Source organism: Nipponia nippon, unplaced genomic scaffold, assembly GCF_047370975.1.
Source record: "Nipponia nippon isolate SJK-2023a ecotype South Korea unplaced genomic scaffold, ASM4737097v1 scaffold_3, whole genome shotgun sequence".
In the NCBI taxonomy this organism is placed as follows: Eukaryota; Metazoa; Chordata; class Aves; order Pelecaniformes; family Threskiornithidae; genus Nipponia; species Nipponia nippon.
Window position 1 is genome coordinate 121,429,373 of NW_028262347.1, and position 27,423 is coordinate 121,456,795.

General features: G+C 38.3%; 1 protein-coding gene across 16 annotated transcripts in view; it reads right to left on the bottom strand.

The window, feature by feature from the left end:
• Positions 1-220: 220 nt before the first annotated feature.
• The window catches only part of ATE1 (arginyltransferase 1), a 92,560-nt gene continuing 65,357 nt past the window's right edge, over positions 221-27,423 (bottom strand). For 13 of the 16 annotated variants that reach the window (XM_087764209.1, XM_087764206.1, XM_087764207.1 and 10 more), the window contains one exon: positions 8,166-9,968. In XM_087764209.1, the coding sequence (XP_087620335.1) occupies positions 9,790-9,968 (179 nt within the window). In that variant the 3' untranslated portion in view covers positions 8,166-9,789. Of the gene's footprint in view, positions 3,976-5,186; positions 5,337-8,165; positions 9,969-27,423 lie in introns of those variants that run through there. The other 3 variants (XR_015706236.1, XR_015706235.1, XR_015706234.1) reach the window with 2 other exon arrangements.

The following is a 27,423-nucleotide window of genomic DNA, read 5'->3' on the forward strand; positions in this document are numbered from 1 at the left end:
GTACCACCAGAAGGTTCAAGAGACTGTAATCCTGATTGTACTTACTATAAAATACAGTAATGAACAATGCTATAGAGAGGTTTGAAAAGGATCCCAGATGCTGGCTGAAATAGGAACTGGAAAACCTCTTCCTTGTTATGTCAGAATCAGACTTTTTATTAAATATCCAGCTATTAGTACACATCATTAGCGACTGCAGGACTTCTAATGGGGACAGACTGCTGGCTTTTAAAACCACCATATCATTTCTGCTCGATGCAGAGTAAGAAAAAGCGATTACACTCCATGGAGCCCGTCCAGGAGAGAGCTCAGGCTCCCCGAAGGCCAGATACCAGTATATTTGATTTCCCTGACCTTACTTTTGAGACAAGTGGTCACTTCTAAAGGCTTAAACACCTATGTAAGGGTAGGAACCCATTCTGCACTCAGCTGTCTAGATTTGAGAGTAGCTTACCTGCCACACCGTCACACTCAGTAGGAGTGATTCAGAATGATGGGATTTTGTGAGACTATCATCAAAGCACTTTCAAGTACCAGCAAATTGAAAAATAAGGTGCCCATGGGGAGAGTCATGACATTGTGAAGCTGTAGCTCCAAGGCGTTTTGGATCAATGTACGATGTGCTGTTCACAGGACTTAATGAAACAATTACAGCCCTCCCGTTGATTGCCTTTGTTTTCTACCGTGAATCAATAGATTATCAACTGCAAATGTCAACGCGTTCGTTCTTTCCTAGGAGGTCACTCTGCAAGGTAATAATGAAGGCCACACATCACTTGACTAAATATGCTTTTGAATTACTAGCTATGGATAAATGTCTCAATTTCGAAAGAGGCTGAAGAACTGAAAGATGCTCATATGTGCACAAGACAAACTGAGGACAAGACAAAAAAACCCCAAAGGAAATGTGAATGGAAAATCAGCTGTTAAAAAGCATCAAAATCTTCAGGCACAGAAAGTATATTCCTCTTGGTAAATGGGAGGTATATTTTGACAACTTCACTCCTTTGGATTGAGCGGGTTTCTGCCTTTTCAGGAACGTCCAATTTTAATTTTAGCACGTCTCATTTTTCTACTTCAGTGTTCTGCTTTTTCCAATTATGTAAACAATAATTATTATTTTTGTTTTACGATACAAGGCAATAAAAGAAAAATACAGATTTAATATATTAAAAGCAGACCAGAAGAAGATACCTAAGCTCCAATTTCATTACACTGCACTGGCATTCCTAGAATCTCTCTATCCTGTTAAACAGGCCCATGAATGTGGGAGGTTTGAGAGGATCACCACCACCTGACGGAGGGATTGATTTGGAGTGAAGGGTGTCAGCAATGGCTCCGGGAGTTGCATGATGTCAGAAGCTGAAGCTGTTCGGTGTAAAACTGAAGACCACACGTTAGTCCCGGTGCAACGTTAGTCCAGGAGCTTTGCTGCCAGGTCCCACCTGGGGTCGCTACCTTTTATCCAGGCAAATGCCCTTCTCGTCCCAACTCAATATTTTAATTGCTCAAGATTGTCAGACTGCTGCCATGTTTATTTTCGCTGAGAAGGCAGTGTCTCACCTATCCCCTTATTACAACTTGGTAAGAATGTGCTAATTTATTCCTGGCTGAAATGTGCTGACAGCCTCCAACTGAAAGAAGGAAGCGACACAAATACTGCTGTCCCATAGCGCCACGGAACGTCCCCTAAGAATGGCAATGCCTCTCCATAAATGTATTTTCAGGAGACAGGGAACAAGCTATAAGAGTTATCATAAAGCATACAAGCTCTCAAGGATGCTAACATAGCAAGAGGAGTATAAAAATACAACGTATGATAGTATTATAGAATATTATACAATAAAAATATTATACAATAACAAGGAAATCACATGCGCTGGTTTGAAAGGCCAGTGAGGGAGAGGTCCCCTCTCCCCCGATGGCCAGGCTGAACCTTAGGGCACCAGAGTGCCTTGAGCAGAGGCGCAGTAACTGGGGCAGGACATTCCTCCGAACCCCAGCTCCTCCAAGCCTTCTGCCTTGTTCCTGGAAAGCAGTTACTCGCTCCCTTTACCGAAGCCAGCTTAGAAAGGAGTATTTACAAGACATCTGGAATTTTACGGACTGCAAAAATTTCAGGGATGAGGATAATCTCAACTTGAGGACACGTGCAGCAGCTGTTGTAGCAAAGCCTCTTCCAGGATTCTGGGCACCGCAATAATGTATTTGTATGAAAAATAATAAATAATTTAAAATTGGGAACCTTGCTTTTTCAACTGATCTGTCTTTGACGGCTTTTGTCTTGAGCAATAGCGACTAATATATTCACAAAACAAATGGGTTGCAATGCCCTTGGCAATAAAGAAAAGCATTGCAGTCTCCTGACCTCTAAAGTTCACTATTAGAAACCTTATTTTGACATCATTTTATTCCCTGCATAGGCAAGAAAGAAATCCCGATATCAAAATAATTTAGGTTAAAAATGAAAGAGGGATAAGGAGAAAGCAGAAAAATGATAGACTTTGGAAATTTTTTTTTTAGCTTTCACAATCAACGCACTAGAAATCTCACCAAGACATCTATTGACAATGAAGAGATTTTTTTTTTTTTTCAGGGCAGCTGTGAACTGAGCATTGGTTTTTAAAAAAAAATAAATTGTGTTGTGACTTAAAAATCAGTTGGCTGCTGAAAAGAGAGGGCCTTAGCAAGGCAACGGACAAGCTGTTAGTAACTGAAAGTGCAGCTTCTAAGTTAACTGTCGGTGAGCACAACATACTCCTCTCTTGCACCAGAAGATGCGAGCACACTTTGTTCACTTTTGGAGATCGCATTTTTGCTGAGATGCACTGTGATTTAGTTGTTGCAATCCCACTGAGAAATATAGAGCAGCTGTCAATATGCATGCAATAAACAGTATATTAGACATTATTAATGCTTCTACTGCACACAGTTTGATAGGAACAACATGGAAAGGAATGGCATCAAAAGCATTTCGAGGTAGGTAACTGCCAGCTGGCCCCTCCTTATGTGTTCTACAGACCTTAATTTCTGTAATATACTAGTAGTATAACGTATCTAATAAATCTAGTGTTATAAAATCTAGACTATTTGTCTTGAAACAGCTTTTAATCCTGATTTTTAACAAATTTGTGCTTCATTCAACTAATGAAGCACAGAACTTTGTCAACCCCACCTGACAATAATTTGTTTTTCTGATATACCACCATTAAGAGCAGAGTAAAAAATTAAACTCGGAATGAGATGTTAATACAAGAGACCCAGAAAATTTGGATAGTCAGACAAGAAGTAACGTCAGTGCTACGATGAACTTCGCAAGCTGGAACGTGCCCTCTGCTGGCTGCAGGTTGGGAGCATTTAAGGAGAGAAAAATTATGTTTGCTGGTATAGTAAGGGTTAGTTCTTCACCCTATTTTACTGAAGTGTGGCAGATAAACAGAAAATATGCATCTGTGTTAAGCAGAAAAATCAGTTAGGATAGTGCCAATTATTATTTTGAAAAAGCAACATGTATTTGCTGATGAAAAACGCTGAAATAATTATTACTTTGATGACTAGAGCAGCCGGCACTAGGGCACCACACTAAAAAAGTGGACCAATGGGGGAATACTTAAGAAAGCCCAATAAATTCTCTTAAAAACGTGACTATTTGGAAAGGTAGTTGGGATCGGTTAGTTTAGAGAAAAACCCAGCAGGTTGACTTGGCAACAGTCTTCAAAAATGTCTAGAGCTGTTGCGAAGAGGAACCTCAGCAATCGCTCTTTGCATTCAGGTAGGACAAAGCAAACCAGGTTCACTTGCACCCGAAAGTATGACAATTAGACAGCAGGTATTAAAAACTTTCAATAACAAGGATACCATTCCCTGCAGAAAATCACTGGAAGGAGCTTATTGAACTGCCTTCGTTAGAGATGAATGCAAACAGTGAGGTTCACCCCTGCAGGGATGCTGGATGTGTTCTTGCCCTGCTTCAGCCTGGAGAAGAGAAGATGGGGAGAAGCAGCAAACAGTTTTTGAAAGTCCCATCCAGCCTACACTCTTCTGCTCCTATGTAGACATCGAGCGAGAATTTCAACAGAATTCATGCAATTTCATTCCTTAACTCGAGCTTTTCGCCATAAATGCAGTACACGGACCTTAACTTTTTTTTTTTTTTTTTAATATTCTACAATGCTCCATTGATTCTTCCTGGCCAACAACAGTCCGATGTCACAGACAAAGGGAAATGAATGAAATCTGACACATTTATTTTAAAGCCTGCAGCAGACTAAATTGTAAATAAATCCTCCTTTTTCTGCAGCACAAAGGTTGCAGACTGACTGTCCCTGCGGACTCTGCTCTCTTCTCACTCCTTAACAGACTTTCTAACGCTTTCTTTTGTCCTGATTGCAATCTCTCAGCAGGAATTTTGGCAGACACATGTATTATGTGTCAAAACTGAAGTGGAAATAACTGATGGGAAGCACAAAAATCTGATGGGAATAGTTATAATAAGGAAATGAATAAGCATCAAAACAGTAAAACATAACCATGAAGAGAGACAGCCAGAAAGCTTCTGAGCTGTTACTTGTCTAAGATGATCAGTAAAAGCCACTGTTTTCAGAGTTAAGATTACTTTGTATTAATACAGATAGCATTAACATATAAACTCAAGTATAGCATATTAATTTCCTCTATTTACATTCCTATTTAATACCGTTAGAAAGCAAAGCTCTCACAAGATGAGCTTTAAATGCGCTATAAAATGCATAGAGTAGATTAATTTATAGAATACTGGTTTATTTAGGAATCCACTGACCACAACTGGCACCTGGATACTATGTTTAGTATGCGTTACTATTGCACATCTGTTCCTGTAAAAGCGTTTTGGCTTAAACGACGTATTTTAACGCCCTCCATTATCTTTATACTTAAGCAGTTCTATTCACAAAACGTTCTGTTTAGTCAGTGCTTGTATACTTGGCGACTTAGTCACCACGCTTTTCAAAAACACTCATATAAAATGAGCTTATTATAGTCAACCTAGCTGGTATACCCATTTTGTTAGCAGCTATGGTTAACATACATGGTTAACACCATGCATAAATGGTGTTATTTATGCAATTTGTTTTTCACTGTGCATTTTTATTTCCCCAGTGAGACTAATATCTGCCTCATAACTAAAGGCAAATCACATGGCTGCTCACCTGCTAATGCTCCTCTGACCAGCAGCCACTTCGGTTCCTCTCTCCGTCACGCAGGGTCATCGCCAGCCCTTCCTCGGCGTTTCCTCCGCAGCACCTTCCTCAGCCGACGCTCAAGCCTGACTGAGGAACACAGCTCACCACCGTGGCCTCCTAAGGACAGCCACAGAGTCAGGGCCTGGAAACTCTCCATCACTTCGACTAACTTAAGAAAACAAATCATTTGGCAAGTGGAAACGTAATCTGGCTTTTTTTATGCTCAGTACGTGAGATCATATGCAAGAGGCTCTAAAGGTGCAGTTTTATAAATATATTGGGTACGCTATGTGGCTACAACGCCTCTGGAAACGCTGATGATTTCCCCGAAATGCGGTGATGATTTCTGCCCTAAATATTGTCTACGCCCTTCCAAATGCAGACTCTTCCTGCAGCAGGACTGGGACAGAACGAGCAAGAAGAAGCATTAAAGCCGGGGGGGGGGGACACACATGATGAGGAGAGCACATAATACACATCCGAAGGATTATCTGGGACACCCAGAATGAGAGGGAATTCAGAAACACATGACTGATCAGGCTGGTAGCTTCAGAATGATCACCAGGCAAAGATATTATCAGACCTTCAGAAAGAGCGATGGATGTAGACTCCAAAGGAGCAATGAAACAGGAAAAATAAATGCTCCCAGGAAGTACGATTTCAAGGACAGAGCCTTGTGCACTGGACCACCGCAAGCCTCGGCACACCAAAATTTCAAGCCCTGGTAGAACTGGGCTCCACCAAAAGTCTCATTCAGGAATCCCAGAATTAGCTGGAATTCTGCCTCATTCAGCAGGAAGACAAATCGGTGTTTGGTTATCTTTGCGCGCATAATCCAGATTTCTGTGTTGCTTGTTTGGCTGCTTACTTCAGGGAAAGGTTATTTTTCAACCAACTAGAAATGGTATAGCCTAACTAAAATAAATAGCTAGTCCTATCTAGTCTCCGTTTGTGAAAAGCCTCTTTATTTTATTTTATTCTGTTCACAAAAGAATTCTAAATTCTGTTTCAAAGCATAAACTCTTCATTAATCTGTCTAGCTAGAACTGAAATTTAGGTCTAGAATATGGTTATGTGTTTTGAACTGATAGGAATCCCTTCTAATCACTGCTACTCTTTGACTTCCCTGATTTTGCTGTTCGCTGGACACTTAGTCAACCTCCAAGATAATGAATTCCTACAAAGTAAGACAGGTCACACTCGGAGCTATTACTTACTTATAATAATTCACAGAGACTAGAAATAACTTTATTTTCTGTACTTACAAGTCAAACAGGTCTGCTGAAAAGCAATTACAAACTCAACTTGCGGGTTCTTTTGCATTTACTGAAATGTGTTGATGCTGGAAATGAGTAAGCTCCCCATTTATTTCCAATTAAAACAAAGAATGGTATTTTTTAGCACTGGTCACAGCTCTGCGTTTCCTTACCCCCATTCTATGCTCATTTATCAACAGACGATAGAACAAGGCAACCTTACGTTAGGGATTAACTCTCACAAACTAACTACACTAAAGAAACTCTTATAAAATAGTTTGTACTAAATTAAATATCTCTGAATTCAATAATTCTCAATGACAACATCTTATTAAACAAAATTGTAATAGTGATGAAGGTTCAGCTCCACAGAAGTAATGGCAAAATTTACAGAACTTCATCCTCAGACTCTATTCCACTTCTAAAACAGGGATAGAGGTATCAGTCCTGAAAATACTGCACCAATTCCCTTCAAAAATCACACTAAAGCAGCGAGTCAGATCTCAGCATACTACCTCAGATGAACTCAATTTTTGAGTTAATCTCAATGTTGACTTTTTTATATACATACATATATATGTATATATATTTAAGTTCAGTAGGAGTCAGAAGCCCAGCGTGCCGTGGTGCTGCCACTCTGGTGGAGGTCAGGAAGTGAAAGCACCGTTTCAGAATTCACAGGAAATGGTCATTTACCTTTAGTGGTCACACTAACGACAACTCAATTTTCAATTTTAGACTTCTCTCACTTTTCTTTAACTGCAGTCCCTAAAAGCTTCCCAAGAGAAACAGAGCATCAGCTAAAAGTCTAATACATACCTAGAAGGCATATCAGTAACAAATAGCGGGCAGAAAAAGATGGAGCTCTTCAAGAACTGTCAGTGGTGACGTTAAGTCTGCTCCCTTGCAATTTAACAGAAACTTTAACTTCCCCAGGAACACAGCAAGACCATAATTCAATGGTTTTGATAATCTTTAAGATTTGGGAAGTCATACTGGAATTCCTCTGTGCCCATTAACTGATTTTATATCATATAAAAAGGTTTTCTCCTTTATTTTGGTTTTAAGCCATATGGGCATGACCGCTTTTCAACACATCGTGTAGGCAGAAAATAGAATCATAGAATCACAGAACGCTTTGGATGGAAGGGACCTTTAAAGGCCATCCAGTCCAACCCCCCTGCAATGGGCAGGGACATCCACAACCAGATCAGGTTGCTCAGAGCCCCGTCCAACCTGGCCTTGAATGTTTCCAGGGATGGGGCATCTACCACCTCTCTGGGCAACCCCTTCCAGTGTTTCACCACCCTCATCATGAAAAACTTCTTCCTTATATCTAGTCTGGATCTACCCTCTTTTAGTTTAAAACCATCACCTTTTGTCCTGTTGCAGCAGGCCCTGCTAAAAAGTCTGTCCCCATCTTTCTTGTAGGCCCCCTTTAAGTATTGAAAGGCTGCAATAAGGTCTCCCTGCAGCCTTCTCTTCTCCAGGCTAAATGTTACGCTATCTGACATTTCACTGAGTGGCAAGAGTATTTTCTCCACAGAAAGGAACTCTTTATAATGATGTTCATAAGTAGTATTTAGTGGTTCTCCTATGGCAATAGGTTTAGATAAGACATGGACAAACCAGATTGTACGGTATACAGAAACTTCTCGGTACCAGGCAACAGATAAACACATACTAGATATAAAGCTGAAAGAAATAATCTATTTTGTTTCAGACTGGGAGTAGATCAATACAATACATCCCAATTTATAAAACATAAAATTATTTTTTAAAATTCCTGTTGAAGCTGTACTCTATATCAATAATATTACAACGATCAAACAGATACGGGAAAAAAAGTTAAATCTGCAATGCACTTGAATCCCAAAATTCTTACGTCTGTTCCACATAAAAATCAACAATTAGTAATATTGGCCAAGTGTTTAAAATTAAATCAAGCCCATGAATGATAGAAGAGGTAACCCTCAGAGGGTGTAATTGAGTTTGGCTCCTTTCTGGGGAAAAACACCTGCACATATGTTCTTGAATAAGAATCTTTCTTCAAAGGTTAACAGGAAACTTCAAGTTGATTCAAGGTAAATACTAGCTCCTGTTATCCAAGAAGATCAGAAATACAAATGCATTGGTATTGTTACGATGTTGTAACACATTACTGAATTATACAACAGTGTTATTTCCCAAAATTCCTATAACTTGTGTGACTTGATAGGGACACAGACGACTAATGACAATGCTCATAAATCAGGTAATAAAGTGCTTTCTTTACGAGCATCACAACCTCCGGTGTTTCCAACAGAAGTGTTTAGTAAAATGTTATTAAAGATGTTAACCTGCGAGCTGCTGCACCATAAACAAAACAGTCAGTAAAAACGCAGAAATACGATATTTAAGTCTTCCCACACAATTCTGCAGAAAAAAATTGCAACAAAACCCAGCAGTGGTACCTCATGTCTTTCTTTTAGCATAGTTTTGAAGTGTGCACTGAAGAGCTATAGAATAAACCTTCCAAGCTCTATTTCACATTAGTGATGTGCATTAAAATATCCACTCTTTTTTGACAAAGGATAAGGCTTATACCAAAAAACCACTGTGCTGCATATCTTTGGTATATTTATAGTGCAACTATTCTGTTTCACCTCAAGAGGGGAAAGTTTTTTCCAAAGCACTGCATCCCCTGCCACTGAGAACCTACTATGAACTCCTACATTCACTAAGACCCCAGACGCTAACCCACAGCTTTAAAGGAATGAAGAATGTGCAGTGAAAATAAGTTCTTCCTGTTTTTAAATATACTATTGAAATAAAATTAAACCATGCCAGATTTCACGTTAGAAAGTAACAGCACATTTCAATTCTCTTGCAAGAGTTCAGAAGCATACAAATGCGAGCATAAATTTCATGGCAATTTTTAACGACAGATATCCAAGGTGCTATTTGAAAACATTTGTAATTTAATTATTGTTAATCTAGATTTAGTCAACCTTTGTCTCTACAAAAAAGACACCTGTTTTTCATCTTGCTTAGATACTTAGAATTATTCAAAATGCATAGAAAGGCTAGAACGACTTAATTAAAATATATTGCAAGCATGTTTTTCTAAACTTATATTGCTAAAGCCTTGCTATATTCTAAGTTTTATTGGAGTTGGCCTTTAAACACAGTACCATGTAATCACACAAGCCTAGATATATACCTGTATTTCATACTGCTATTTGAGTAGGCATACCAACACACAACTATAGTACATATCATCCAGTGGCAGTGCAAGAAAATGTAGCGCCATCAAAATGCCATTTAATGATTTTTCAACTTCTGAACAACAACATTCTTTCTGAACAGGTCTGTCCAACCAAACTTGCATATTGCCGAACGCTGGCTTCGTCGCTTGGCCCCTTCCTTCTTTTCTTATACACGCTGTAAGGCATCACGGTTCTCTTGTGAAGTACTCTCACTCTGCCCAGTTCCTTAATGCGACCTTCATCAACTGCAAAGAGAATCAGAGAACACAAAAATGACTTATGGATATTGTCCATATGATCTTAATTTATGCAACTAACTTCAATATGCATAATGAAAACTGTAGGAAGTAATAAAACTAATCTGCGGATGAACAGCAGATGAAAGCAGAGCTGATCTACAGAGCAGTCTTCTTGAATCATAGCTGAAAACAAAACCTGGCCTGCAAAGTAACTGTATTTGTGGCGTGTGAAAAAATAAATCGTACATCGCACATTTCTAATGGTGATACATAGCATTTCTGAAAATACCTCTACTGCTGTATTTTAAAATTCACATTCATTTAATGCTCGCTGAGCCCACTGCCAGAAGTGAAACTCTAGCTGGGACATACTTTCAAACACAACTGACCAGAAGAGACTTGCTGTTATTGCCATACTGCACTTCATTGCTGCACCGCTTGCAAAATCCACCTGCACAGAGCACTCCCTTTCCCCAGTTGTGAAAAGTGTATTAAAACCAGCAAGAAGCCTCCACACTGTTTGCCTTAGGTACGCATCAGGCAATAAACCACCTTCCCAGGTGAAACTCCCTGGCCCTCCAGCCCCCATCTTTTTTTCCTCATTTATACCAGTTTCTGAATTTCTCTAGTAGAATGAAGTTAAATACTGACTTCAAGTCTGATCCCTAAGTTCTGCAGACCGACAGAGTTAGCAGTGCAAGCACTAGCTGGGTGGGCACGACATAATTCCTCAAGCTTTCAAAGATATGCATGCTGTAGTTGAATCTTATTAACCTCACCTACAGACCCCTTGTGACTTAATTTAACCAGAATCATACACATAAGAGCATCGTTGAACAAGTTAAAACTTCCTTATTTTTATGAATCCAATTGATGCTACTAATGCAGAATAATAATGTTATATAGCCACTGCGTCTCAGAAAAATTGGCCCTACAGTGCTAGAAAACTCTTTAAAGAAAGTGAGAGAACATGCCACACGCCTAAGGCCATGGCAGGATAAATTAATAAAATTATTATAAAATACCAGTAAAAGAAATCTTGGAGTTTTCTGAACCACAGGTTTAAAAAGCCACCAATGTAAAAGTCAACTTAAACACAGAAGCTGAAATATGAGTTTGAGAATAGAACCATATAAATTCAAATAGTAACAGAGATGCTTACTAGGAGGTCAGCATCTGGGGACGTAAACTATGCAAAGACTCAGTCTTTTTTCAGCATCAGGACATTATTCTGACTGAAGAGACAGAACAGGTAAGTATAATTACTTAGCTTTAAGTACTGCGTCAATCTGCCCCAAATTATAATATTTTATATGTTCATGTACTTGCTTCGTTTAGGTTAGAACATTTAAGGCTCCTTGAACAGGATCTGAATGGTATCCACTCTACACCGTTCTCCGCTTACAACACATGCAATGAAGCCTTCTGCTGATCATCGGTTGACTCAAAATCAAACCAACTGCTGTGGAAAACCAGGTAATTCAAATAGCTACTTCACAGGCAAAAATAAGGTGTTTTTTTTTTTAATAAGAGAATAAACAGAGGTAGAACTTTCCCAGGAAGTTTCAGAAATAGCAATAGATCCAAAGTGCAGAGGATATGACACCAGCTCAGGGAAGCAACCTGGTCACCAAGTCCTGTCTTACTTTTTCTTTTTACATACCTGAAGCTCACTAGGCTTGCCACCGGTAAGCTAAGCAACTTGTCTGGAAGAATCTGAAAAAATCTTTAAGACAAATCTCTATTCAAATTAGCCCTCACTATAGAAAAGCTTAATATTCTTTATGCTTTATTAAAGACAAAGGAGGTCATTAAATGCTTTTCTTTGCCAGACATTCTTAAGACCCTGCCTTATGCCTTATAACCGTTTTTCTGTGGATTGCCTGAATTTAGTATGTGAAACTTAACGAAGCCTGCTTTACAAAGTTTAGAATGACTTCATTACTTTTATCTATGTTTTGACTCCCAACATGAAAGCACAATGTATTTCTTATGATTTAACTAGGAAAATGTGGTTTGAAGGAAGCGAATCTGAATAGTACCTGCTAAGATTGCATTCTCTACTAATTATTGTTGGCAATTGCTTTAAACACCCAAGTCAAAAACACTTTATGGCTTTCTCTCCCTCTTTGAAATCCATTACGTTTTTGATGTGTGGCCAACACCTTTCTAATATCCCAATAGGTTGTTTTTACTACCAGCCCTACTGCCTCTTCTATTACGTCCTCCTCATTTCTGAAAGTTCACCAAGGAAAAATTTGCAAGTTTAGCTTCTGGAGGTGACACAAGTGTAAAGTTATTTTAACTTCTTAAATTTGAAAGTTCGTATTTACTGCACCTCTAGGCTGATGGTAAGTTTGTGTCCTGAAATGGATTTACACCAAGCCTAGCCTTCGTAGTCTCATGCCAAAAGCACTTTCAAAGCCGCTCACTACTCACTGTTTGATACTCATTGCTTTCAAATAATACTGAAGCCTGATACTCTGGATGAGTTCATCTTTTGGCTTGTAGTGTTCCTGGCCCCAGATTCAATTTCTTACAGTAACTAAAGCTACTGTACCTTCAGTTTCTCTGAGCCTTACTGCCTCAGCTGAACTCGGTGCTCGTTGCTCAGCATTTATACCCTTACTCCACTTTCACTCATTACATCAAGCGCAGTCGGGGCATTATCCTTCTTGCCATCAGGCCCATGCTAGCTCTAGCTGTGCAGCTATATGAAACAGCTATTATGACGAGGCTCCTAGCAAATTTGTTAAGCACGACAGCCAAGTGTTTTCTGGGGAGAAGTAAGGCTTGCCAAACCACACTGTAGACCAGTCCTTTCTTGGACCACGGCACAGGTTTATAACGCAACCCTCAGGCAGAAGAAGGCTCTCCCAGAGCAACTGAGAAAATACCAATATCTTGAAAAAAAATCACTGTAATATGAATACTTCAGGCATGTTTTAAGCTTAACACAGACAGTATAAACTACATATATAAAGACTTGGTAATGAGTTTATCATCAGGAAAAGTTTAAACCCAGATATGTTTGGTTTTACAAACTTACATTTGATTGACTGTATTTCTGTTTCTTCTACACATTAAGGTTGATTCCAGATTCTTCAAATAAGGTTTGAAAGGCAGAAAAATAACGGTCCTTAAAACTTCCAAAATGTCTTTACAAAGATGACCTGTTTTAGTCAACATTTTTCCATTGACTCCCTCCAATCAAAATCAAAAGTTTAATCATAAAAATAACCTTCTGTAAATGTACTTAAGTATATATAATTTAAACTCCATCTGAAAAAGAACCCTTTTACTGAAATGTTAAGTATCAGTAAAATAATCTCAGGTACATAGTTAAGCTTTTAGAGGAGGCAAATAGGAACTTGTGTCACCATAATAACAAATCCCTAAGTTAAAATTCAGCCACCTTTCAATTGCTACTGCTCTGGAGGCAACACCACATGAATTCAGGAAAGTACTCCCTTTGCTCGTGGTTTTAACCTAAGCAGAATGGCTTTAAGAGAATTTAATGGCAAATAAAAACAGATTGAACTCCAGTATTGTTTAAAAAAGAAACTACCTGCCCCCCCCCCCCGAAAAAAAAGAAAAATTAAATATCTGCTCCTGCTCAGTGGCACATGATAAAGTTTGCTTTATATTTAAGAAGATGCCAACTGACTTCTAACACCCCTTCTCTGTGTGACCGAGGCTGGGATACAGCAGCTGGGAGCAATCCCAATTGAAAATGAGATCATATACTCTATTTAATGAAATTACTTGTTGAAAATAAGAAAAAACATCTTATTTCAATAAGTATTATTTCCGTGCTTTATTAAAGCAATTTCAGTTAGTGACTTCTATTTCTGGAAGGACTCAGGCTGATCAGATAGTAGAAAAATACCATAGGGCAACTTTAATCATCATTCTAAGTACTGAATGCAATATTGTCACCATTAAAAAGCTAAAAAGCAGCTTATTTTTTCCTCCTTACACTTTCTCATTATATATCCTGAGTCTCCCGCTGACCTCTGCTTCTCCTTACAAGTAGCTGGCACATTAATTTATAGAAATCTCAAACCAGAGAAAATCATGGGTTTGAAGACAAAATTTCTTTTGCAAGTGCATAATTCTTGGATGTCTCATCAAGTTATCATTTACAGCCAGTTAATTTTCTAAGGCTTGTTTCTTTAGCCATCACCCCAGTCCAGCCCTGTATGACTAAGGCCAGACCTTGTACGCCACAGTTTCAAGGACTGTGCCACGCAGCTCACGTGGTAAATTGCTTCTTAAGAATATTGTAGAAACCATCCTCCTCTAAGTCCACATTTTGTTCATTTGAGCAAGTATCACTGAGTCCTGGGACATATTTTTATGGTTTTTTTACAATTTTTTACCATTTATCTATTTCTGTGCATTCTCTCCTGACACCTCCGGAATCACTTCATCTTTATCATTCAAAATGACTGGATTTGGTGGAAGCAGTTCTATGAACAAAGAGCATTATAAAGGAGCAATAGTACTATAAGGCGGTACAGTACTACTAACGTCCGCTTGAATTCTTGGGACTTTGCCTTTGTATCTGTGAAGATTATCTTCTCAGGGAGCTGTTGATTAATTGTAGCCTACAGAAGACACACTGACACTTCACATATAAAACAGACAAGATTTAACCCCATAGTTCGGTTACATGTATCAATATAGTTTGGGTGGTAGATACATAAAAAAACCTAAACTTCAGAAAAGTCAATTTTGCAGATTGAAAGTACCTGTCATTTTAGGGAACTGAGCAACTGTGGATGCCACCTGTCTGTCTTTACAGAAATATCATCCTGTAAGTCTCAAAGCTAAAAAAAACCCCACCTGAATTCTTGTTGCATAAATTAACTGTCACTTCTTTCTCTTCTCCCCTCTAGTCCTAAACCAGCGAATTATTTATACAGCATTCATCTACTGAAATTTGACTATAGGAGAGATTTTGTGTATAATTCAACCTTGCCACTGTGATCCCATAAAAAAATTGCAAAGATTGCAAAGAGGTGTTAAAATTCTTTGTTCTCACCCCCATATCAGTATTAAATGCAATTCATACATGGAGGATTTATTATCTGATACGCTTTGTTTTTTCAGAAATGTTGCTACGTATCGGTAAAAAACAAAGTAAAAAGTAGAAGTGATCTAAAGACCCTCTGTGTAATTTGTCTTGGCAGATGTCAGGCAGATACTGGTTTGATTTCTTGGCCCAGCTACACACGTGCACTTTTGTCACAAAAGCAGAGTCAATATCGCTGAGCGACACTGAGTATTAAGCTGAAGGTAACAGCAGTGGTCTTCAAAGGCAGCCTCATCCAGCAATCAGCCCCAGAAATACTTTTATACTCAAGAGACTAGGAGGAATGTGAAGAGCAGGCAGTCTGACATACTCCTCTACAATTCAGTTTTTATTTCTTTGCACACACCAACTTCCCCCCAAAACTGCAAGCTCCCTCCCGAAACCAAAACGTGAGTTTCAAATGCTGATATGCATTCCTGTTGAAATACCAACATAAAATAAGGAGCAATTATATTCCCATTTTTATTCACAGCAATAGCAAAACGGGCACCAGTGTGCATTTACATAGAAATTCAAAGTTTCATGTTCTGAATTTTTTTCTTACAGCGTAGGAATCGATTAGTATTTTTATAAAACTATTTTGGGAAGCTGATATCAAAATATTTTTATTCTCCAAGTACATTAATCTTTATTATTACTATCTAATATAAGCTGAAGTGAAAAACAGCTACATCTGGTCAGAAAGCCGGGTAAGCACGTGCAAAGCCATACAACTGAGAGAGCGGAGAGCGAGCTCTGCAACAGCCTGCTGCAACGCTACGTAGGCTGGGAGCCAACGCCGCATTGAAAAAAGTGTAATGGTTCAAAGATTTTTGTAGCAAACTATTACTAAACCAGCTTTTCGGTGGTGGCTGATTTGGGTCAAGCTGGTTTTGATAAATAGCAATTTGGAAAGACCACCGGCAGCGTTCTGTACTGCTCGTCAGAGCCATGTGTGATGGACACCAAGTCAATGGTGCCTCTTCTCTCATCACCTTGAATATACTCCTCACAAAGATGACATTTTTAAATTTGTCAGGGGCATAATCTAGAGATGCAAGCAAGCTAACATTTTTTTTACAGTACATTTTTCCATTTATAGGAAAATAAGTGAAGAAAACATTAAAAATAAGTGACAAAATTATTGACTTATTTTTTAAATAGGAAAAAGGACAACTACCAATTTAAAAAAAAAAAAAACAAAAAACCACATTAGTCACAGGAAAATATTTCTTACATTTTCTGTACAGAATGGACTCAGAATTAGTAAGAAGCCTTACTGAGGTCAGGTATTTCCAATTCAAAAAAGAAAGATGGCACTCCTGCCAAACTCTGAAATTACGCTGTTTCTGATCATAAATTTCAGTTTCCTTAATGTTACTTAAACCCCCTGGAACAAAGAAAGTATTTGGCCATCTTCACTTTGTGCTTCTGCACCCATGCTACACAGAGAACCTGGATTTTCTTTTCTCCACAGCAGGATGAAACAGTGGAAGAAAGAAGGAAACAGACAAAGAACCAGTCCTAATTCAAAATTTAAAAATATTTTAAACTGTGCCATTAACTGAAACCTGTGATTCACTTTGAAAGCAGTCTATGAAGGAAACTCCCACAGATATAACTCACATTATAAACTAGTTTCCATTTTGCTTAAAAATGGAATCTCAGAAAACCTATTTTTACCTCTAAACATTAAATCCACAGTGGAAAAAAAAGGCACGAAGATTAACACTTGACAACTGCTGTACTTTCAGACTGACAGCCCCAAGGGGGTGCTTCAGTTTTGGTTTTGTTTCAAGTTGTTCTCAGTTTTTAATTTTCAATTTTGCAGCAGTTAGGACTTTCATTGTTTTTAAAGATGAACACAGTGTTCGCATTTTCCAAATCAAAGAAAAATAACAGGTTTAAAATTCAATTTACAAGGAGTTAAAAAGTTCCATGATAACAGAGCTTTCAAACTGGGTGTAAAAATGATCAAAAGAAGCACCCGTCCCTTGCTGGTTACGCTACAGCTATATTAGTTTATTTGAGAAACACTACAGCCTTGTCGAATTTTTTTTGAAGAAAAGCTACATCTGGTTTACATGACCTTGTCACAGTTAATGATCAATGATTTTAAAACAAAGAAACTTTAAAAGAAAAAAACAAATTAACTGTTCAAATTTTATGACTGAAATATAGGAGATATTAATTACTGGAAATAGAAAATGTTTCCACCTCAATCAGAAGTCTAATGTATCTGACCTTTGAATTTAAGCTCATTTCTTACTCAATTTAAAGCATTCTTTCTTTTCCTTCACCAGCAAAGCATAGGAAGCCATCCTCCAAAACAAAACAGACAATACACAGGGGCAAGATAAGCAATACCCATTAATAGTAATATTTATATAAAACAGTGAGTTGAAATGTGTTTTTTCTCACGTTGCTTCTTTCAAACTAGACTCATACATTAAGAAATACAAAAGACCAGTGTGCCTTGGGGTATAAAAATACTAACTCGAACCAAAATAAGAGTACAGTTAAAATGAAGCGTAAACAACAACAAAAAAAATTCAATGAAGAGAATTCTTAATTAAAACCAGAAGGCACAAGTCACAAAGGAAGTACAGTAAAACGTTCGGGATATTTTCAATCGGCCAACTCTTTGCAGTTAGTCTAACAAGGAAAAAAAAGAGAACTCTTGAAATCACTATTGAAAAAGAGAACGTTTCGAAGGGGAAAAAATGCACCTTATCAAAATATTATCAATGATCCCTAAAACATGAAGACAGAACAATTACAGTTTTACAAGTATAACTTCGAGGGAACCTTAAAATGGGTAAAGACAGGACGGTACAACGAGGGTAAATCCTAAAGACATCTTACGAACAAAACTTTTGGGCTTCGTGCCTGAAATCATACAACTGGTTTATGATTTGCAATTCAATCTTGAGCAGCAAGCAGACTAATCGCTTGGCAAACCCATTCCAAATCCGCTCACCCTGCTGTGCCACGCGGAAACAATAACTCATTGTGTTTTGACTCTTATTATTCTAGGAGTAAACATGAACAGGGGCCAATGGAAAACATTTCCTGGGAATACAGCAATTCGCAGCAGTGCTCATTTTCGGCTGTAATTCACAGCAACCTGCAAAGGCTTCTGCTTACCTGCAAATACAATCCTTTGACTACATTGCCTAACCCTAAAATCCAAGTATGGCCTGCTGTTTTGGACACATTTGAAAGAGACGCACATAAAATAATAAGTATAAAATTCCCAGATTATTTATGAGGAGCTCTCAACTGTATGAGATTCAACAAGGCTCAGTGCTGGGTCCTGCACTTGGGTCACAACAACCCCATGCAACGCTACAGGCGTGGGGAGGAGCGGCTGGGAGCTGCCCGGCGGAAAAGGACCTGGGGGTGTTGGTTCACAGCCGCCTGAACATGAGCCAGCAGTGTGCTCAGGTGCCCAAGAGGGCCAACGGCATCCTGGCTTGTATCAGGAATAGTGTGGCCAGCAGGACCAGGGAGGTGAGAGTGCCCCTGCAGCAGGTACAGCTAGGTTTTAAAAGCGTGAACGTTGTGAGACCCTAGTTCTGTGCCTGGCCCTGCAGACTCTCTCCCTAAACTAGGTTCTGCGGCCGCAGGACCCAGGCAACCAGCAGACTGCACAAGGCAGTTTTGCAGATCCACGCTAGCTAGGTCAAGTTTATAAGCTCATTCACTTCCCAACTCATTTTTGCTGGGCTCTGCGGGTGTTTCTAATACATAAGCCTGATCACGCTGGGTTCTGGGAAGGTTTATTTGCTCTGGGGCAGCACTGATGAGACTGGCCACGCTTTATCCTGCATCAGATGCCTCTCCCCAGTGCTTCTCAGAACCTTTGTTAGCTGAGTTTTTCTGTTCCTCAAAGCATCCGAGTTATTCAGAACAACATAGGCATGTTCAGTATTTTGAGCTGCTCATTTCTATTTAGAGACAGAACGGAAAATGATGGTCAAAATCGAACCAGCCCTTGGAAACAGCAAATGAAAGCAACTCTAATTCACTCACTAACAGGGAATCAAAACTGCACACATACCTTTCCAGAGAGTCTAGCAAGGTACCTGTCAACTCAAGAACATCATCAAAAGTGACTCAGTTACTGTTGGGAGAAACACATCAAACATGCTATTAAATCTGTGAATTAAAGGTTGAGAATACTAAATTAGGGATGCATCTTAAATAGAAAAGATGAGGGGTGGAAAGCAACCGCCACACCAACACTTCCTGTTAGGCATGAATGAAACATTTCATTCATTTCTCATGAAAAACATAAATACGTATTTTTCTTAGATAAACACAGAATGCTTACCTCATTACTAACTCTAGTAAAGCTTTAAAACCAGTAACTGCACTGACATCTCAAACAGAACAGCTTATTCCATCCGTTTCCTGAACATATTTTGCATAAGAAAAAACAGAAACGCTACATAAACCGCATTTTTATTTCAACTGGTAGCTAAAATACCTTGTAATTCAGTAAGATTTACCCAAGAAGCCAAATACTCAACTCCACTAAAATCAGTAATTTCCTAACTACAACGTGACGCTAATGATTCACGGTTCTGGAGCATGAACAGTGCCTAAGACGACGACGCACTGACCTTCAGGCCTGCGTGAGAGCAAACCACGACCGTCCTTCCCAGCATCTCAATTGCTGCAACTTCCACCGATTGCAAAGCTGACATTTATGACACATAAAAGCATTTCAGACTTTATTTTTCATGTCAAATTAATTTTACAAGGGCTAAAAATGGAGGAATAGCGTTATTGTCTCATTTTATATAGTTTAGAGTCATTTTGCATTGCACAAACAAATTAAGAAGACACACTTTGTAATTTTAATAGGCCATCATCACCTCTGGATTATAACCTTACTTCCAGGGAATTAAAAAAAAATTTTGTGGGTGAGATAGTAATTTTAATTAAAATAAAGGAAATTTTAGCAATTCCGGATTTTTTTTTAAATTCTATTTTATAAATATATTTCCATATACTTATTTTCATCACACTTATGCAAGAATAAAAAATGTTGGCAGCTTTGTTTCTTTTTCTGAAGCAAAATCTTCCCATGGGACTGACCCCAAGGCAGCTGTAGTGAAGGCGTACTAACGAGGACTTCAGACTTTCACAAGAAGGCTTCCCAGGAGGCAGCTCCACTTTCAACCAGACTTCTAGGGACTTTTAATCACAAGTTTTAATGCCACTTCAAGCCGACAGCAAAACACAGTACTGAGCCCCAAGCTTACAGTGACAGTAAAACCAATGGAATAAAAAATAGTATGAAAGACAAGAGTTACAGGGTCGTGCTTTAGGGAGTTACAGCTCCAAAAAATGGGATGGAAACAGGAAAGCATCTGAAAGAGTAAGAGAGTTAAATACTATTTATTAAAATATTTGAACTGTATAGAAGTGAAAATGGCAGAAAGCACTAAGAGGAGCTTTTGAAAAGAAGGGCAAAGTCCTCGTTAAGGTTGATATATGAGAAGGAGAAAATATCCAAATACAAGAGTCAAGCTGAGAATTACAAATGCAAGTGTTTCCATGAAATAGGGAAAATTGAAGCAATTGGCAGTAGCTTATCAGCTAAATAAATCAGATTACAGCAATCAATTTACTGGCTAAATTAATTAAAACATGGAATCAATTATGTTGCATGTGAAAAGTCGGGATGATGTCACCAGAGCAGAGAGTAAACATGTTCTGAGGCACCGAGGATCGTTACAAAAGGTCTGACCCTGGAAAAAGCTTGCCGTGGTGGCTGGTAGCGTGTGGCTGTGCTGGGATTCGGCACATGCCTGTGGTGTCGCTTCCACAGCTGCTCTGTATCTGCGCCTAATTACAGCTTTTAACTTTTATCACATTTTGAAACTAATCCCATATGCTAGTTATCCTCGGCATGAAATAAATCTGCATGATCACTCATTATTATCCCACATTATTTAGTTTCTGCTCTTGTGTTTCTAACACCTCCCGAGTATGCAAAATGATTCCTACAAGATCTGGCAGTCCTTGTCCTTCCTCGCGTTCCCCTGAATCTTCACCAATTAATGAGTTCACTTCTGGTCCAGTCACAAAAAAGAGCAGAATGATTTTGCTAGAGAATCACATGTCACAACATTCAAACGGTGAAGGACTATCTTGCGCACACAACCATCAAGATTCATCTCTTCAATGCAAGGAGAAGTATGCCAGGATATCTTTATTTTTCAAGCAAACTCCTCAAAAAAATATGTAATTTCAAAATACATCTGTTCATTACACAATCTCTATGACGGTCATTTTGGATTAAAATGTATTTTGGGGAATTTTGCAGGCCAAGCCAAATGCTTCATGAACTACACTACAAGTCAGATGATGGGGCTTCTTGAGGGGCGTTGGTTTACTCCGCTACACATATGTCAGAAGCAGATATATTTAGAATATCAATAAATACAAATTTTTAAATCACAAATATTTAGCAAAGTTTGAGATTTGCTAGAACAATGCAAAATGGAGTTCATATTATGACCGTACTGCAAATCACATTTTAAAGACCTTTCTGTCTTTGCAATTGATTGTTTTGGGAGACTCTGTTGCAGAGCTGATGGTTCAGTGTAATTTCTAACCCACAAGCCAATTTATGCAGTGCCGGTTATTTAGGACCCACAAATTAGGTTAATAACATTACTTTTTTATTACAGAAGCACTGGAATATTTAAGCATATTTTTGCATATGAGGCTAAAACCCCACACCATTAAATTTCAATTTAATCCAAACATACTAAAAAGTGAGGGGAAAAATTTCCCTGGCTACACCTTATTGGCACTATCTGCCTTGTTTAAATATCTTGTATGCTCAAGGAGCACACTGGATTTAGAAATATGCGTTCTGATGATTCCAAGTGCTTATAAACTTAATTAGAAACAGATACGAACTTGTAAGATGTCTCTCTTCTAGAGGGGCTGCTAGAAATAACTGATATATCTTTTTCTTGGTTGTAGAATTCAAATTTATTACCTATAGCTCTGATAAGATAGTGGAAAGTTAGGTCTTCAGAAGAATTTAGTTCATGGTCTATCAGAATTTAGTTAAACTGTTGCCTAACTCTCCAAAGTACACAACACTGTATCTTTACAAAACGGTAAACAGCAGTTGTTTTAGAGCAAACCAGCAATGTCTCCATAATCAGATGATTGCACAGTTCTAAACAATTTGTTTAATGTTTTCCATCTGTGATAGTTTTGTGACTACATTTTCATCGTCTCAAGAACTTCAGTGCATTTATCCTTATAAACATTAATCTGCATCACACTACCCTCGTAAACATTGACCTATGCTGTCTTTTGCATTGACCCATCTGACTAGATTCAAAGATGCACCACTACACGTATACATCCCTTTGCGAGGGATCTAAACTATCAGACGTGACCAAATGGCAACCACAGTTCACTTCATGGATACAAATATGTGATCGTGGCTTTTACGTTAAGAGAGGGAGGAGGAATAAGACCAGAATCACGCTACTACACTATACCTTTTAAATATATCTTAAAATTAAACAGCCTCTGTACTTGATGGGAAAAAAAAAAAGAAAAAAAAGACTCAAAGTACTTGAGTTCACATACACAATAAATGTAAAACGTGTTTGACATACACCCTTTTTATCAGCAAAGAATAGTATCTAAACTGTACATAAAATTAAATATTTTGAAAAACACAGCACTAGAAATCAAGGTTATTGAAATAGTTATGACAGATTATTTTCGTAGTAAAAGCACTATGCACACAAATATATTTTTAAAATAAATACAGTTTTGTATAACTGCCCAAGCCTGCAGATTTCTGGGTAAAAATTCTGAGTTTTATTTACTGGAACTAATAACCCTCAGTTTCTTGCAAGAAGCATTACGATGCATAATCAAGTCGCTAATAAGAGGATTCAGAAGTTATTAAATACTGGGAATGTTGTTTGCCTATTACTCCTCTAGCTTATTATGTGCAGCAGAATAACAATGCTGCAAAGCTGTGAAAATTTTCATTTTGCATGTAGCAAAGAAAATGAAGAAGTTTTAAAAATCTGTTAAAAACTTGCAATAGAAGTTACAAGTGTACTACAGAAAAAGACTAGAAATCTTAAGTAATTTTCTTTAGTTCAGTAACTCAAAAACACTAGTGATCTGGTATCAACTCGGTTCGCAAAGTAATACATCGAATGGGGGGTTTTACAGAGTGATTTTTGTGAGCCTGAAGCGAGACCCCTCACTTCAAATTCTGACCTCTACGTAGATACGTGGAGCGTCCCAGGACTCTGGCACTGATCACTGGATTGATACTCCTGGAAAGGAGAGCTCAGGCACCGATTTTAGTGTTGTTTTGGTTTTTTCAGATGGTTAAGACTTGTATGTGAACAGGAGACAATTTATAAGACTTTTTGGGTTTCAACATCTGTCCTTTGTGCAGACATAGCCTCACCAGTTCCTGGGTGGCTGCAGGCAGATCACCGAAAAGCACAGAAAAGACAAATTATCTTCTCTTGATTCCAATGCCTATCATCATTTTGGCTCAGACCAGCTGGAAATAGTCTAAAGCCTAAATTCTTCTAAAGACCTCCACTCCTCTGCTGGAAGAAGGAAGATCTTTATTGCTGTGTGGAGATGCCAGAGGCAAAGTCTGGTCTGCATCAAGAGCAATGAGGAAGGTGGTTGCCGAATTGTTAGGCACTGGCATATTTCTGCTGGCATATGACCTTGGCTTTGCAATCTCTTCGGGTTTTCACATCTAGTATCTTTCTACATCGTGTATCTAAAAAACAGCCTCTCTTATTCATCTCCACAAATATCTATCTAGATTTTCAAGTTTTAATCCTACCATTACTTATTTCAACAGCTTCCTCGTGTTCTTGGCAAGTCCTTCTTTGCATCATTCTACCTATATGAACTACTGCAAAGTTTCCTTCCCCATCTTTCCATGCCTGTCTCTACCAGCTACCCATACTCTAATCATATCAGACCGACCTCATTTCTAAAACTTTCCACAGTCTGTTTCAACCCCATCGCCATTCCCAGCACCTACAGGCAGTAACACAAGTTTTACCTCGGACTGACTATGGGATCTGATATCCCAGACCAGTATACCTGTTTTTGAATGAAACTCCTTTGTGTGTCCCCATATTCTTCATTTCTTCTACACCTCTCATGCTGCGAAAGATTTCTCCATAAACTCTAAAAGATACCAATGTAGTTCCTTAGATCCCTCTTCAAAACTCTCCTTCACTGTGATGTTTACAAAAAAATTCATACAGTTTAGTCAGTTTAGTCTATTACTATTTAGTCTATTACTAGACTGTAATTTAGTCTATTACCATAATCAACCAGACAAACCAGAAGTGCTTCTCTGATTCTTTATACCATCCATTTGCATCCGTCGTGGTCTGTGTTAGACTATACTCTCTGGAGCAAAGAGCGCCTTGTCTCCAAGAACACACAAAGCCAACACAGAGAAGTCTATGTATGCCTTTGTCGTGTATTTTTCAACACTGGAGAAAGTACTTTCATTTTAATTAATGTATTCCATTCAATTCCATTTTAATTTCACTCTGTCATTAGAATACAGGAAGCTGAATAGATGTGTATTAGCTTAGCCAATTTATCAACTTCAGCAAACACGTCAGTCAAGAAAAAAAAAAAAAGAGCATTAAAGTCCTTTTTGATCTGCGCCGCTCAAAGCTTCTGCTCAAAGCGGCAGAGACAGGAAGGTGGGAAGCAGCTTCCACCACCGAGATTGCTATGGGCCATGCCTAGCAATTCGGCTCAAGACCAGCTTCTTCACTTGGGTAAAAGCGCCCTGTTCGCCCTGGTTGGCACACATGCACCCCACGTTACATGACGCAGTCAAGAGGCCAGAGAACTATGAAGGCTTTGAAGCCACCACTTTAGACTGCGATTGTACCTGCCCTTATCTGGAGTTGCTTCTTAAAGGTGTTGACAGTCCAGTGGTGATGGGAAGAAAGATTTGAAGTTTCCCACTAATTTAATTACCATCCCAAAAGTAGGTTTTCATAAAGACATTTTTCACAGGCCTTCTCTCAGGAGCAACAAACCGAAATTCTCAACAGATGTTAGAAAAAAAAAAAGACATATCAGTTGGTTAGTCTCAGAAAAATGGAAAGTGGAAGGATAAAAGTATTGCCAGGATACCAAGTAAATTATAATTCCTTTCATACTGCATTTGTTCCATGGGGAAAGCTGTTAAAGTACCAAAGAAGTAAAAACCTGAAAACCAGTTTAGAGTGGAGGAAGTTAACTGGTGTGACAGACAAACCGTGCCCGGGGATATTTTAGCAGACACTATCACGTGACTGAATTTTGCTCATCAGTTTTGATATGTTGTCACTGACAAGCACTTATCTGCAGAGCAATCTTTTAATTAACTTCTTTTTTCTGCAACATAATTCCATCCGTACTTACAGCTTCATTTTACATACGGTTCATTCTTACAAAGTAAAGGCTAATGGCCCCTTAGATGCACTTTAGCACTATCTCAATTTTCAGAATGCATCAGTATCCAAAGCCTCTATTACTGCCCTACCTCGCTAACTGCTTCTTTATTTGTAAGTAAATGAATGGCCACTGTTTAATAATAAACACATCAGAATCCTAAGAAACCTCGCTCATTTATAAGATGATGCCAGGTCTTCTGAATTTTTCAAATTGAACTGACAACAAAAATGAAAAATCTGTTCTGAGGCATGAGTAATTTAGGCAAAACTGGTAATTTATAAAAGCAAGAATATTTGACAAACACGACCTTTTATCCATGAATGCTGTCTGAGCATTGCTATGGATTTTTTTTTTCTGAAGAAACTGATGTTTTTCAATACATGTTAGGAACTGCACATAAAGAGCCTACTAGCAGTTTATTTAAAGATCAAATTTGAGAGTTTGCTGGCACAAGACCTCATCCCTGTCTCTGTATGACTGTTTTGAGGTTAAATAAGGTTGAATCTCATTACACTGCCCAGAAGTAGTAAAGAGTTGGACCTATTTCAACCATCAGGCACCCACGATTTGCCATCCAAAACAATAAAAAGTTATTATCATTCCTATTATTACTTTTTTAAGTTATTAACTGTTAGACACTTTTTTTAGACTTATCTCTGTGGAATAAAGAGTTAAGAACTTTGTTTAGTTTATCTGTCCTCTCTTCTTCATTCTCCAACTGTTAACAAAAGTATTAGACGTCAGAGGAGAAGGGGCTGGAGAACAATACACTTCAAAACCATTTGAAAATGGTCAGGCTCAGGATAACCACATAATGCAAACCAGGCAAAAATCCTCTGCAAATATCAATTAATATTTCCCGATACTTTAGAAAAGTTTTGCTACGTTTTGTGAGCATCTCTTTTTTCTTTTTCTTTTTTTTTTTTTCCCCAGAGAAGAAAAAAATGTATCTGATTACAGAAAGGAGCTCTGCAATGTAATGTGTATGAATATTCAGAAATCTTTTCATATTGCAGAGACGTGGAAGGTCAGAGCGCATAGCACCCTCTCCTGAAGCAGCACCCACTGCTGTTCTAGAATCCATTTTTATAACCTGCAACTGGTAAATTTATTAGGTAAATTTTTTATTTTTTTTTAAGGGAAGGAAAAGTTGTTAAAAAATTGCCAAACATGATGAACAAACTAGTGTGAGGTAATGTTTCAGAAATTTTCTGACGTTACAGACAATATTAAAAGATTACCATTTCCAGTGACTGTTTTATTGCCCCAGGCAGCAATGCAAGGCGCACTATTTCTCCCAGTTGTTTCCTGGATCTGGTTATTGCCCTCAGTTTCCACGTCGGAAGTCCCACTCCTGATAAATCACGACCTACTTAACTGACATAATTGTGGGCAGTATTATAGAAAGCTGATTCAAGAGGCATAAAGCACACCATCATTCCTATTGCTCTTCTTTAAATTCACTGTAACTTCATTAAACTCATATTAGTGACTATTGTAGAGAGTAAAGAGGTAAGAAGGAAACTGATTTTACTGTTGAGAAATAGCTTCCTTAGAGTTAGCAACTACTTAAACCTCAAATGACTATAAGCTCACAGCAGGTCCAGTGCATTTCAACATGTAGCTATGTTTTAATTTCCTTAAACCACAGGACATAAGTCACAGTTCCAGTAGTGTCAGGAGTGAGATATTCTGTGCTGATAACGATGCAAAATTTTATATCCTGCAGTTTCCAAATGCGTGGTATGCCACAGGCATTTCACAGAATTGAGAAGATGATGCCCCTTTGCTGGTACAGGTTTAACACCTTCAAAGGCAGTAGTTTAGTTGTCATTTTTGCGCTTAAATGAATGCACTTCTTTTATTTCTGTATACAAG